The sequence below is a fragment of the Ictidomys tridecemlineatus genome, chromosome 10, assembly GCF_052094955.1.
Source record: "Ictidomys tridecemlineatus isolate mIctTri1 chromosome 10, mIctTri1.hap1, whole genome shotgun sequence".
Taxonomy (NCBI): Eukaryota; Metazoa; Chordata; class Mammalia; order Rodentia; family Sciuridae; genus Ictidomys; species Ictidomys tridecemlineatus.
The window spans coordinates 18,706,428-18,720,972 of record NC_135486.1 but is presented as its reverse complement, the minus strand read 5'-3'; the positions used below and the strand labels follow the sequence as shown (position 1 = coordinate 18,720,972).

The following is a 14,545-nucleotide window of genomic DNA, read 5'->3' as shown; positions in this document are numbered from 1 at the left end:
AGGTTTTGAACAACCAATAAAAAAAGAGATAATATCTTTCATCCTATCAGATCATAATGGAATAATATTAGAATTCAAAAATAAAATAAAAATAGAAGCTATTCTAACACTTGGAGACTAATTATTACACTGTAGAATGACCAGTGGATAGCAGGAGATATCAAAGATAAAATAAATAAATATGTAGAGGTAAATGATAATAGCAATACAATGTATCAAAATCTCTGGGACACCATAAACACAGTTCTAAGAGGAAAGTTTATTGCATTGAGCTCATTCATTAAAAGAATAGAAAGTCACCAAATAAAGAATTTAATGTTACATCTTAGAGACCAATAAATAAATAAATAAATAAGAACAAATCAATGACAAAAAATAATAGAAGACAGGAAATAATTAAAATCAGAACTGAAATCAATGAAACTGAAACGAAAAAAATTCAAAAATTTAACACAACAGAAAGTTGGTTCTTTGAAAAAATCAATGATATTGATAAACCCTTAGCCAAGCTAACAAACAGAAAGAGAGAGAAAATTCAAATTATAAAAATTTATGATGAAAATGGAAATATCACATAGGATACTACTGAAATACTAATGATAATCAGAAATTATTTTGAAAATTTATACTCTTATAAAGTAGAAAATCTTAAAAACGTCAACAAATTTCTAAAGACTTATGACCTCCTCAAATTGAATAAGAATGACACACAATTTTTAAACAGATAAATTTTAAGCAATGAAATTGAAGACACCAACAAAAGCCTACCAACAAAGAAAAGTGCAGGGCCAGATAGATTCTCAGTCAAGTTCTACCAGACCTTCAAAGAAGAGCTAACATCAATCCTCCTCAAATTATTTCATGAAATAGAAATGGAGAAGATCCTTCCAAACTTATTCTATCAAGCTAATAGTCTCCAGATACTAAAACCAGACAAAGACACACAAATGAAAGAAAATGTCAAATCAATATCCCTGGTGAACACAGATACAAAAATTCTTAATAAAATTCTGGCAAATTGCATACAAAAACATATTAAAAAGATTGTGCACCACAATCAACTGGGGGTTCATCCCATGGATGCAAGATTGGTTCAACATATGGAAATCAATAAACATAATTCATCACATCACTAGATTTAAAGACAAGAATCACATGATTATCTCAAATGATGCAGAAATAGTATTTGACAAAATTCAACATCCATTCATGTTCAAAACAATAGAAAAACCAGAGACAGTAGGAATATACCTTAACAATGTAAAAAGTCCATACGCTAATGCAAGGCCAACATCATTCTCAATGGAGAAAAATTGAAAGCTTTCACTATAAAAACTGGATCCAGACAGGGGTGTCCTCTTTCATTACTTCTATTCAACATAGTCCTAGAAACTCTAATAAAAAAAGTTGGAAAAAAGAAATTAAAGGGATATAAATAGGAAAAGAACTCAAATTATTCCTATTAGCTGATGACATGATTGTATATTTAGAAGACACAGAAAACTCCATCAGAAAGCTTCTAGAATATAGCAGGATATAAAATTAATACCCATAAATCAATTGTGTTCCTACACATTAGTGATGAATCAACTTAAAAGAAAATCAGAAAAATAATCCCATTCAAAATAGCTTAAAAAAAATGGATGTTTGGTCTAGAAAAAGAGGTGAAAGACCTCTACAGTTAAAAACACGGAACATTATATAAATAGATTGAAGAAGACTTTAGAAGAACAAAACATCTCCTATGTTCTTGGATAGGCAGAATTAATATTGTCAAAATGGCCATAATAACAAAAGTGCATTACCTATTTCATGCAGTTACTATTAAAATCCCAATGATGTTTTTCACAGAAATAGAAAAAGCAGTCATGTAATTCATGACTGAATTCTTATAATTCATATAAGAGGCCCAGAATAACCAAAGCAATCCTCAGAGAGAAAAATGACACAGAAGGCATCAAAATACCAGACCTTAAATTTTACTACAGAGTTTTAACAAAAATGACATGCTATTGGCACCAAACCAGACAAGAAGATCATTGGTACAGAATAGAAGACACAAAGGCAAACCCACATAAATACAGTTATCTTATATTAGCTAAAGGTGCCATGAATATTCATTGGAGAAAAGATGGCCTCTTATACAAATGGTCTGGGAAAACTGAAAATCAGTATTTAGTAGAACAATTTGAACCCCTATCTCCGTCCCTGCTGCACAGAACTCAACTCTAAGTGGATCAAGGACCTCGGCATTAGACCAGAGACCCTGACCTTCTAAGAAAAAGTAGGCCCAGATCTCCATCATATTCACTTAGGAATCAAATCCTCAACAAGACTCAAAAAGTACAAGAAGTAAAACCAAGAATCAATAAATGGAATGATATCAAGCTAAAAAGCTTCTTCACAGCAAAGGAAGCAATAAAGAACATGAACAAAGAGCCTATATAATGGGAGAAAATCTTTTCCACCTGCATTCAGACAGAGCATAAATCTCCAGGATACAGAAAAAACTCAAAATGCCTCCACCAAGAAAAATCACACACACACACACACACACACACACACACACACACACACACCACAGGAATGAGAAATATGAAGGGTCAACAAATACTCAACATCTCTAACAAGTAGAGAAATGCAAGTTAAAACTGCACTGAGATTCCATCTCACTCCAGTCAGAATGACAATTATCAAGAATACATCTAACAATAAATGTTGGCAAGGATGTGGAGAAAGAGACACACTGATATATTGGTGGTGGGACTGAAAATTGGTGTTAACCGCTCTGGAAAGCAGAATAGAGAGGCCTCATAAATCTTGGAATGGAACCACCACTTCACCCAGTTATCTCACTCCTCAGCATATATCCAAAGGACTGAAATCCAGCATACTATAGTGATGCGACCACAACAATGTTTACATCAGCTCAATTCACAATACCTAAGCTATGAAACCAACCTAGGTATCCTTCAACACATGAATAGAGAAAGAAAATGTGTTAATATATACACAACAGAATATTACTTAGCCACGAAGAAGAATGAAATTATGGCATTTGCTGGTAAATGGATGTAACTGGAGACTACCATGCTAAAGGGAAATAAGCCAATCCCCAAAAACTAAAGGCTGAATATTCTCTTTAATGTGTGGATACTAACAAGATAAGGGGTGGTGGAACAAAAGTTCATTGGATTAGACAAAGGGGAATGAAGGAAGGGAATGAAGATGGGAATAAGAAAGACAGTAGAACAGATCAGACATAAGTTTCCTATGTTCACATATGAATACAGGACAAGTCCACCTCCAGCATCATAAGAATAAAAAGTTAGACTCCATGTATGTATGGTATGTCCAAATACATTTTACTATAATGTACAACTAAAAAGAACAAATTTTTAAAAATTAGAAAAAAAATAATGGAAGAAATCAGTGGGACAAAAAGCTGGTTGTTTGAAATGATTAATAAAATTTACAAATTTATAATAACACGGAAGAAAGAACAGACAAATTTCCAATACCAAATATTAAATGGAATATTAATTATGACAGACTGCCGCAGTCTGGCTGGGCACAATTCAGGAGCCACTTGTCAAAAGAAACTAACTTTATTTTTAGAACTACAAACGCCAAGCAAAACAGCTCCTCAGGAAAAAACCTTCAGAGCCCAACTGCCACCACCGGCTTCCCACACGCCTCTCACCCCCACACCAGCCTCTCCACCTCCCACAATCCTCCTGCTCTTGAGGCCTATTGGCTGGGTTTCGTGGGCAGAGCCAAAGAAGTCCCCCAATGAGCAGCTCCGTGGAGGAGCCAATCAGCTAGATGTTGCTGGGGCCGCTGTGAGCCAATCATCAGCTGGCAGCTGGAAGTTTGCTGGGGCCCTTTTGGCTGTGGCTCTCAACAACAGACCCTGAGGATATCAACAGTGTGATAAGAAAATAGTGTCACTGGGTTTGGGTACAATGTGTCTCCACCCCAAAGGGTTCATGTATCCCAGCTTGTTGCTCAGCAGGATGATGTTGGCCATTGGAATCTTTAGGAGGTGGACCAAGTGAAAGGTGATTGGCCGTAGGACATCAGGAGTTTGCAAGGCCACACTGACCGAGGACATGCACTTCATTGATAAGCCCAGGAACCTGTGAGTGTACAGATGGATATAGAAATGCCACGTGACAAACTTTGACATCCACGGATAAAAACTCGTAGAAAAATAGAGATAGGGGAGTTTAGGGGTTAAATTATGTCTCTCAGAGCATTTCTATAGATTCTTGTCCCACTCCTAGGAATAAGGGCTTGTTTTCAGAAATGGTAGTACTATGATGATTTACCTAAGACAGAGGTCATACGGGAGGAGGGCAAGATTATGTTTCAGTGTGACCAGCGTCCTTATAAGGAGGTAGGTCAGGGTGGGCTGCTGGTTCAGTGGCACTTATGTCCTTATAAGGAGAGCAGGGTGGGCTTCTCATTCTCGCAGGCTTGTGTCCTTATAAGGAGAGCAGGACAAGCCCCTGATTCACTGTGCCTTGTGTTCATTTATGATTATCTTATTTATTTAATTGATTTTTTTACATAAAATATTTGAATTTCCATCCCCTTCATTTTAGGTATGTCCTACAGGTATTTCTGTGCAGTTCCCCTGGGCATTCCCTTTAACAGGAGATGGAGAAAGGACTCTGGTGTGAACCTACAGAAGCACAGCCTCCCTAACAGAAAATGCTCTCCTGTACCTCTCTACCTCCGTCCCCCTCAGTCAAGGTGCCACAATGTAGCACGTCTACATTGTGTGTAGGACCATGTGGGGAAATCGTGATGAACCTTTCCTCCCTCTCACCCCCAGGTGTTAATACCATGCTCCATGGTGACTCAGGGAACAGAGCATTTTGTGGTGGCATCACCATGTGAGTGAGGTACTACTGTCCTTTTGACGCCAGTTATTTGAAGTTGGAAGAAAAAGGAATTGAATATCTTGAGTGGATTTCTGGTGTGTTCTTACAAAGCACAAAGTTATTACAGATTTTTAGACTGAAAATGAAAAGTACATTGAAATTCCATACAAATTTTAATTTCTAAACAAGTAGATATCAGTCTCCATAACCCATTAAAGCGAAAAATGTCTGGAGTCCTTCCTTATTCCCATTCTGAAAATGGAAAAAGCTCTGGAGGCCCCCAAAACAGATGACCACTGGGGGTACGGCCAGGCATGACTGGGCAATGACTGGCTCTGATGTCACAAGGAGCCATTGTGAGAAAGTCTCAAACAGCGGGTACATAAGAAAGTGGCTGCAGCTGGACTTTTGTCCATAAGTACAGGAAGCTCTTGGTGGTGACCTGTCGGACTCCCAGATAGTTAGCACGTTTGGTGGTTGGTGGTTGGTGTTGGCGGTGGTCTTTGGATATTGGTTCTTTGATTTGGGTTTGTTGTTTTGTCTTGTTTTTGTTTCTGATTTGCATTTGTTGTTTTGGTCTGTTATTTTTTTTTTTTAGCTAGCCTCCTTCCTTGGTGTTCCGGCTTAGGATGGTCAGCCAGAGTAGAGAGACGAGTGTAGGGCTGCAGGGGCCCGGCTCCTGCAAAGAAGCAGTCTTCCAGGACCAGTATGAGGTCCTGAGGGACATTGGGTATGGCGGCTATGGCCAGGTAAAACTAGCCCGCCATCGCCTCACTGGGGCAGAGGTGGCAGTGAAAGTCGTGGAGAAGATAGAGCAGAACCTCCAGGTCCTCTGTGAGCCGGATATGATGAGAACCCTGGAGCATCCCAACGTGATCCAGTTGTTCCAGGTTTTTGAGACCTGCAGCCATATCTACATGGTGATGGAGCCCGCAGGTGGGGGACAGCTAGTTAGCTACGTCCCAGAGAATGGCCTGCAGGAGGAAGAGGCCCGGCGGCTTTTCTGGCAGATGGTGTGTGCAGTGGGCTACTGCCATGCCCAGGGCATCGTGCACCGAGACCTGAAGCCAGACAACATCCTGCTGGATGCCGGAGGCAACATTAAGCTTATTGACTTTGGCCTCAGCACCAGGGTCACCTCTGGGCAGAGTTGGAAGGATTTCTGGGGCAGTCTCTATCATTTTGCTACCAGATGTGCCCTGAGGCAAGCGTTTGAGGGCCCCCGGGTGGACATCTGGAGACTGGGCGTCATCCTGTACTTTATGTTGACAGGGAGGTGTCCCTTTGTGGGGCCCACCACTCCGGCGATGCGGAGGCAGCTTGTGCTGGAAACCTACTTTGGCACCCGCCATCTGTCTGTCGAAGCCCAGAGGCTCATCCACCAAATACTGACCCTGGATCCCAGGAAGCAGCCTACAGCCCAGCAAATCCTTCAGCACCCATGGCTGGCACAGGGGGAGCAGTATTTACCCCCTCGTTGTAGTGAGGCGCTCCCCAAACACCCCGACCCTGAAATAATGACCATCTTGATTGATATGGGCTATGATCCTTACAAGATCTGGGTGTCTCTGGCCAAGAGAAATTTCGATACAGCCATGGCTACCTACTTAATCCTGAAGCACCAGAAAAGTCAGGGGGCAGGCTGCATGTTCCAGGGGAAGCCTGGGCCTCCAAGGGTTAAGCCTCGCCCACACCCTGTCCTCCCAAAGAGGAGTCACAGTGAGCCTGCCCTTCACACCTTCCCCTGTGAGCAGCAGCTGAGTATGGAGGACGGACAGACAGGACGGAAGGGCCTCAGAAGGGCCAGCCTGCAGGCCATTCATCTCCCCTTCCTGCCTGCAAGCACCCCCACACCTGATACAGCCTCCCAGCCTGACACTGTGCCACCCCATAACAACAGAAATCGTTGGAAGAGGGTAACTAGGAGGATTGCGGCCTGTGTCCGGCACCTGTGCTGTTGCCTGCCTCGAGTTAGTAAGAAGGTGGTGCCAGTGTAAGAGGCATAAATGGGCCAGCTTCCTAAACAGTGTGGCTCCAAGGAAGGGAAGAGGTGAAAGAGACAAGTCCAGTGGACAGCCAGAGCACCCTGTGCCCTGAGGGTCCTGACACCTGGGCGTGACATCAGTCATGTGACTCTGAACAGCTGCAGGAGCCAGATGTGCCAGTACCTCAGGTCTCTCTGCACGGGCTCCAGCCAAGAGCACTTCTGCACCCACTGGCATCAGGAGTCTCCTCTGCCCCCACCTGCCCAAGACATCAGAGACTGTTCTCCCTGGGACACTCCCCTGCCCTGCTCCTCTGATTTTCTCCCGTTCTTCAGAGATGTTTCTTAATTTTTTTTTTGTTTGAAAGAAATTTATTATTGAATTAATAAATTATTAAATTTATTATCTGTCATTTACATGAGTATTATGTTCAGCATAGCTGTATCATGAAAGTTACTAATGGCTACTTTTCTTCATCAACTCAGTTTATTGGCTGTTATGGTTTGGATATGAAAATTCTGCCCAAAGCTCCCATAGTAATGCGGTAGGTGACATGATTAGACTGGAAGAGCTGTAACCTCATCAGAGGAATAATCCAGGTGACGCATTAATAATTGGAATGCATTATTGGGTGGTATCTGTAGGCAGGTGGAGTATGGCTGGAGGAAGTGGTTCACTGGTATCTTGCCTTGGGGATTATATATTTTGGCCCTCGTGCTCTGTTACTCTGCCCCTTTCTCCCTGCCTCCCTCCCTGTGCTTCCTCTGTCATAAGCTGAGCAGCTTCCTGCCACACCCCCCACTATGATGTTCTGCCTTACCTGGGGCCCAGAGTAGTGGAGTCAACCAGCCATGGACTGAGGCAGAACATCATGGCAGAAGTGTAGGACAGAGGAGTGCTGTTCATCTCATGGTGGCCAGAAAGCAGAGAGAGATAGGGGAAGGGGCTACAAGGAAAATGTATCCTTGCAGGGTATGCCTCCTGTGATCTGTCTTCTCCAATCTTACCCCACTGCCTATAGTTACCATCTAGTTCATTCAAACTAGGATGAACTGGTTTGCTTAGGGTTCTCATAATTCAATCATTTTACCTCTGAATATTCCTACACTAATAAACTTCTATGGACACCCCATATCCAAACCATAACAGTCAACTTCCTAGTTATCATCTAATTTAACCATCCCCCTAACCCTGTGAAGTAAACCTTGACTGCTCAAAGTGGAATAACTGGAACCCTTTCAAAAGTAAGCTCACAGTAGCTGAAACAGAGGATACTGCATTTACAAGAGATCATATACATTCTCTGCCTTAGGGCTGGCTTAGTCATGATATCTCAAAAGGTAATAGAAATCCCAACTGAATGCAAATTTCCTCCTAAGTAAAATATAATTTTCCTCTAGAGAGGAACATCGTCCAAAGAGCAAGCCAATAAATAATATAACATTAAGCTATGGCTCCATTATAATTTCACATTTGAACTATAAATATGTAAATTATATATATACATACATTTATTTATATAGTGTGTATTTCAAATGCAAATATTTCTGTAATAATTTTTGCTGTGTCTTTAAGAGTTCTGGGCAGTGAGTTGAAAAAGGTACATGGCCTCCTAAATCTAGGGAAAAGTCACATGGACAGTATGATTAGAGAAACCGGATGTGCCTCAGACCTAAAATCCTTGGAGACTTGTAACATAAGCTTGAAGTAAGATAATTTATATGATTCACCAAATTAAGACATTAAAGATTTAGATGTTTGTAATTTTAAAGAAATTGCATTGTCATGTGAAATATTAGATGCACAGAAAACTTATGGTGAAAGCATATGATTCTTTTACCAAATTATAGATTCTTATGGACATTTTAGCTCAAATTAAACTGTAGACTTTCCATACACAATACTTTAAAATTGAATAGTAATGATAATAATCATTCTGCATTATTTTCTTACCCCGGGTTAGATTCCATATGAAAATTATCTCCTTTAGTTCAAACAATCCCAAGAAATTGATTTGCTAATATTATAGTCTCATATTCAAGAATGAAATCAGGATTGAAAACAGAAGGAAATTAAACCAGGTAATCAATGGTGTGTTTTAAGCATACAGAAAAATGTGTGGAAAATTTAAAAGAGTGAAGAGACAGAGGAAGGGAGAGCAGAGCGTAAGATTTTGCACAGAAATCAATTCATACAATTTGAGTCTTTATAGGGATCAGAAATGATAGTTACCAAATAGAAAGTTTGAAATTAGACAGTACTTTATACATAAATATAGCAATAAAGTAGGCTTACATAACATCTATGATAAAGCATGGGATTTGATCATGCTGCTGTGCTCTTAAAGATTAAAAATAATAATGGAGGCTAATGATTTCAAATATTAAAAGGACACACGTAAATGATGGGGAGCTCACAAAGTTGAAGAAAAATCTACAAACTGTTTAAAATAATGTCATTAAAGTTTAATGTTTAGAGACACTATGAGAGTATAAGTACTTACCTACCAAGTCCAGCACTCTACAAAATCTAAAGCATGAACAGAGAACATCAAAATAAAAGAGATTAGAGCAAGATAACACTTCAAATAAATCCCAGCCTCCAAGCCAAAGCTAAGTAAATTCTAATACTCTAGAGGGGCTGAAGGCTCCAGTTCTTTATTTGCTATGTATTAAGTGAAGTGACAATTGTCAAAACTTCAGTGTTCCATAGCATTTTGGAGCTCAATGTCTAGTGTGAAGAAACTGGAAACACTGGAGGCAAGTCATGAGATGTTCTTTGATATATTAAACATGAGGTACATATTCCCTATGTGTTCCTATAAGATTTTTCATGCATAGGTTTTCCTTATATTGCAATTATTTTGTGGTTAAACCTTTGTTAACACACACACACACACAGGGTTATATGCAGAATATTAGTTTATTCCTATGTGTTTTTGTAGGTTATGGGCCCTGAAATTTGTAAGTCTTTATCAAAAGACATTTAACAGTGGCTTAAATAGATTGAAAATTTATTCTGATTTACTTAAAAGTCACAGCTGGGAGGCAGGCCAGGGTATAGAGTAGCTCTCCTCCATGAGTTGCCTAGAAAATATTATTCCACCTGTTTACTTTTATTCCACCATAATTTGAAGTGTGGTCACTTTCATCGTATCTACAGTGCAGCCCGTGATAAGAAGGAATAACACATAGAGCACAAATTTCTTCATTGTAGGCTCTTGTAACAAACCCCTCTGCACTCAGATCCTACTAACAAAAGTTAATTTGATAGGTACAACCAGATACTTGTTAGACTTGAATGGATAATTTCTAACTAAGCATCCCTGTGTCTGGTAAAGTCAGGGAAGTTGTACTTGAGTTAAGAAAGGGGAATGGACATTAGGGATTCAATTATCAGTCTCTGCCACCTCTTATTAAGGAAAAAGAATCATTTCTCTAATGCCAATATGATCTTCAAAGAATTATCTTTTCTGTGTCAAGATCATGATGACTTTTTAGTATTATGTCACCAAATAGTTATTGAATCCTAACAATAAGTCCACTAACGTGTGTTTCCCTTCTCCAAATCCATCCACCTCCTTTGAGATTCCTCAGTCACACAAGGATGGATGTGACACCAAGACATCAGACATCAACTCTTGTCCTCATAGAGTTAATAGGCATCTCAAGTATCAAGATTTCCCAGGGGCCAAACACCAAACAATCATAGCAATGTATAAGGAAATGGAGAATGGAGAAAAAGGAGATCTTATAAGAGTAGTTTGTAAGATAAAAAAATTGAGGATTTTAGCTGTGGTTTAATTGTTAAGCTTCTGATTTTCTTTAAAATAAATCTGGTTGGATTTATTGATTTCTAAGATATCTTCCAGGCTTCCTATCCTATTAAATAATAGTTTGATGTCTTTAAAGAGTTTGTGTTCTGTTAGAGATGTCAATTTCTTAAATCCCATAATTTTTATTTTATTTAATTTTGGTATTTTTCTTAAACTTTTGAATTCCCATATTTTAGTGCAGGCTCCTTAAGTTAAAAATAATGCTCATATGAAATTATTAAATTCAATGGCCTTAAGAAGGCATAGATAAGCAGACTTCTATTTTTTAACTGAATCCTTTCACCAAATTTACTTCTGTTTTGTTGTGTTCTATAAAGTAAAAGGTGGTAAAAGTAATTATATTGTCCACATATAAAAACTACATAATTTAGTTTCTACTCAGAGACTATTAGAATACCTGACCTCAAAGATGCTGTTAATGCAGTTTTGAAATTTAATTTTGATGTATTGATTTTTTCCTGGAGGATAAGAACTATTCCAAATGGAAAATGTGATTTGTAGTTTTTTCTTCACTGCTAGGAAAAACCCTAATAGTAATTTTAATAAAATAAGATGTAGCTATAAAAAATGAAAATCAGAATTAACTTTTGTTGATAATCTTTCTGATGGTTAGAATAAGGCAGTTAAGCTCACTTTGGTAGTTGGTTAATGCTTAGGGGTAAGAGACAATGATGTACTTTTATTTGACATATTATTTAAACTAAGAAAATTGTTCTACCTTATAAAATTATTCACTTCATGCACTAAATGGAATTGCTTAGCAAAGTCTACATCATTGTAAGAGAGTTAAATGAGATTTTCAAATGATCTTTTATAAATGAATACCACTAGTCTTAAGAGGGAAAAGCACTTTTTAAAATATAAATCAGTTTAAATAAGCAATATTGGAAACAATGTCTCCAGAGCTTAAAATTAACTTTCCTTTAGATTAATACCCAATGTTTCTATGTATCATGCTGTATAATAATGATGTGTGTGATTCTTGAATTATTCTCTTCAGTGACAAGAATAGTATATACATGTTCAGATATTTTGATTGTATGCTTCTCTAATTATGACATAATACATTTTTCTGATAATCCAAGAGCAAATCTCTTTTAAGTGACTTCCTACAAATCTGAACTTTTCATATTATTATGCATACTAGCTTTATTTTTCTTTTAAAGTGATTTTCTATTTAAATCTCTCTCTTGCTCAATAACTTCTTAAAATTAGAATTATTATAATTTTCACGATTACTTTATTTATATAATAATGTAGACAATGGTGATTATTGAATTTTAAGACAGCTTAAGGAGACAATAACATAATGCAGAAGGGAGAAAATACTCTTCAGAAATTGCCCGGTGTGGTTGAACCAGAACTCACCTTGGCAGTGGGCTCCCTGGAGACCTGAATCTGGAAACACATACCTTGTGCTTATTCTGTTGTTTTCCATCTGGGCTGCTCCCGGGAGCACAGCACACCTGCCCTGATGACAACCTACATTTTTTGTGACTTTATTAAAAGCTTTCCCGGTGCTCAGGACATCCTTGAACCCTTCTGGGAGCCTGAAGAAGCACTTGTAACACTCCTCTTAAAGAACTAACAGCAAAATGAAGAAACTCAAAGTTTCTGACTTTTATGGCCACCAAGTGTTCTTGTCTAAATTTATTATTTATAAAATGTAAATATGGCATTTGTGTACAAAAGGTCAAAAACAATTATCTATAAATATTCCAAGCAAATTAACCTTCAATGTAATTTTTTTACAAATCAAAAGAAATACATTGAATTGTGATTCAATATAATTTTTTTGACTTAATATAGGATATAAGGTCTATGTTTCTCATGAAAAATCAAAATAAGTGAAACTATTAAGAATTGAGCTGATCTCATTTTACATAAAGCATCATTTTCACATTAAACTTATTTTTGTCTTATCAATATGTGTAGACTCCATCAGTTCACTCCTTTTTATGATTCAGCTTATTCTCTTTACAGGGTAGAACTCATTCCTGTTTCTGAATTTCACATCTGAAGACACTTCATTACATTTCCTCAGTAGTGATTTTCTTCACACAAAATCAACCAACTGATAAAACACTTTTAAGAATGCTTTGTTATTCAGGCAACTGTCTTGCTTGTAAAAATTGCAATTAATCTTTATTTATATAGCTTTGTTCCCAAGTGTAGCTTTCTCTTGTGAATGATCTCTTTAATTTTATCTCTAAAATATTTCCAAAAATACATTAGAAACACAAACTATGGTTGGAAAAACTGCTACCTTTTAAAAATTAGTCAGAATATACAAATTGCATTTCAAAAGTAGTTCATTGAATCCGAGTATGCTAATTTGCTGTGTAATAAGGTGGAATTATTTGGCCATACAACATCACAGGTGCATAAGTCCAAAAGGAACTAGGTGGATAAAGGGAGATCATAATCACAATGAGCGCCTGAATTTAGAATTTGTTTTAGTTGGGCATTAGGCATTTTTGTTCTTGATTCAGAGCCTCATCCGGTGCTTTGTCTCGGCTGGATTTCAATATCAAAGCTTGTCTCTCAATTGGAATTACTTTCCTCAAACTATACATACCTTCCAGAAAGTAGTGCTAGAACACTGGATTCTACACTAAAGCTCCTCAAATCAAGTAAGATTCCCCAAAGTGAGGTAGACCAAAAGGAAGAAAGTCAATGCCTGCCAATACCCCATCTCTGTGTGCAGGTGACAGTGGAACAACTTGGGGATCCTGCCAACTTCACCATCCTAGGCTCAGAGGGCCACCCAGGTCTGCATCATTTGAGGATGTAAGGGCACCAGAGTGAAACGAAAATACAGATCCCTTTGTTCAAAAAGATTTTTAAAAAGGGAGGGGGAGAAAAAAGGGAGGAAGGGAGGGAAGGAAGGGGAAGGAGGGAGAAATGAAAGCAGCCTTTTTCTTTTTCCCTGTGGTTTCTGTCCCGATTGATTATGATGTATTTTACCCTTACTACGACATTCCCTTCAGTGCAGAAATGCTCACAGGGGCTGAGCAGACCCACCCACCCTCCCAGGATCTCTACTGATTTTGCTCCTCCCTAGAAGCCTCTGAAGAGGATGGTTGGTGGCAGTGCTCACTGAGCAGGGTCAGAGAAGGGGGCATCTGAGGACCCATTCTAAGAAGCAAGGTGGCAGCACAAAGGAGAACAATACTTAAGCACACTCCAAGTCCCTAGTACATGCTTAGTTTTCCCATCTGACCTCACAAACACAGATTCAAAGACAAAGGTTTTAAGAAATTTTGGGCAGCATTAAATCTCAAGCATGGAACACTTTGGGGACCCGCTGTTTAAAAATCCAAGAAAAAGATCCTGATTGTAGGTGATTTTGTGGGCAGATTTGGGAGGAAGAGGTGAGTAGAAAAGGGGATGGATAGACAGAAATAGAAATGGAAGGTAAGTATCCTTGAAATTCAGTCTTTTCCAGATTTGAGCTGGATCTTTAGACTGGAATGATATCTCATTTTCATAACAGCAGCCAAAAGATATGATTTTTTCAGAACAGCACTTAAGGAATACAGTGGAGGCTACTCTTGAATGGCTATGGCCATATCCGAGTGACCAGAGGCTATGTGCTTCAGCATCACCCTCAGCAGCTCCTGGGAGCTGTGGAGCTCCAAGCTGCCAGCTCTACCGGACATGACCATTTTCTCAGTAGTATCTTCATCAGGGCTTGCTCCTTTCCCTAGTGCTGCTGAAGCCTCCTTAGGCTTGGTCGGTCTCCTTCATGCATTTTAAATGCGATGTGCATTAATGCAGAACACATTGGAATTATTTCTCTCTCAGGAAAAAGTTGGTTGAAGCGCCTGCTTCCA

The 14,545-nt window shown here is 38.7% G+C and overlaps 1 protein-coding gene across 1 annotated transcript; it reads left to right on the top strand.

Moving 5' to 3' along the window:
• The first annotated feature begins 5,518 nt into the window (after positions 1-5,518).
• LOC120887527 (sperm motility kinase 2B-like) lies at positions 5,519-6,886 on the top strand. The gene has a single exon (XM_040278089.2). The coding sequence runs from the start codon at positions 5,519-5,521 to the stop codon at positions 6,884-6,886; it is 1,368 nt and encodes a 455-aa protein (XP_040134023.1).
• Positions 6,887-14,545: the final 7,659 nt, after the last annotated feature.

What these genes read in the sequence shown, in the direction of transcription:
- LOC120887527 (XM_040278089.2), top strand. Translation starts at nt 5,519, where the DNA reads ATGGTCAGCCAGAGTAGAGAGACGAGTGTAGGGCTGCAGGGGCCCGGC.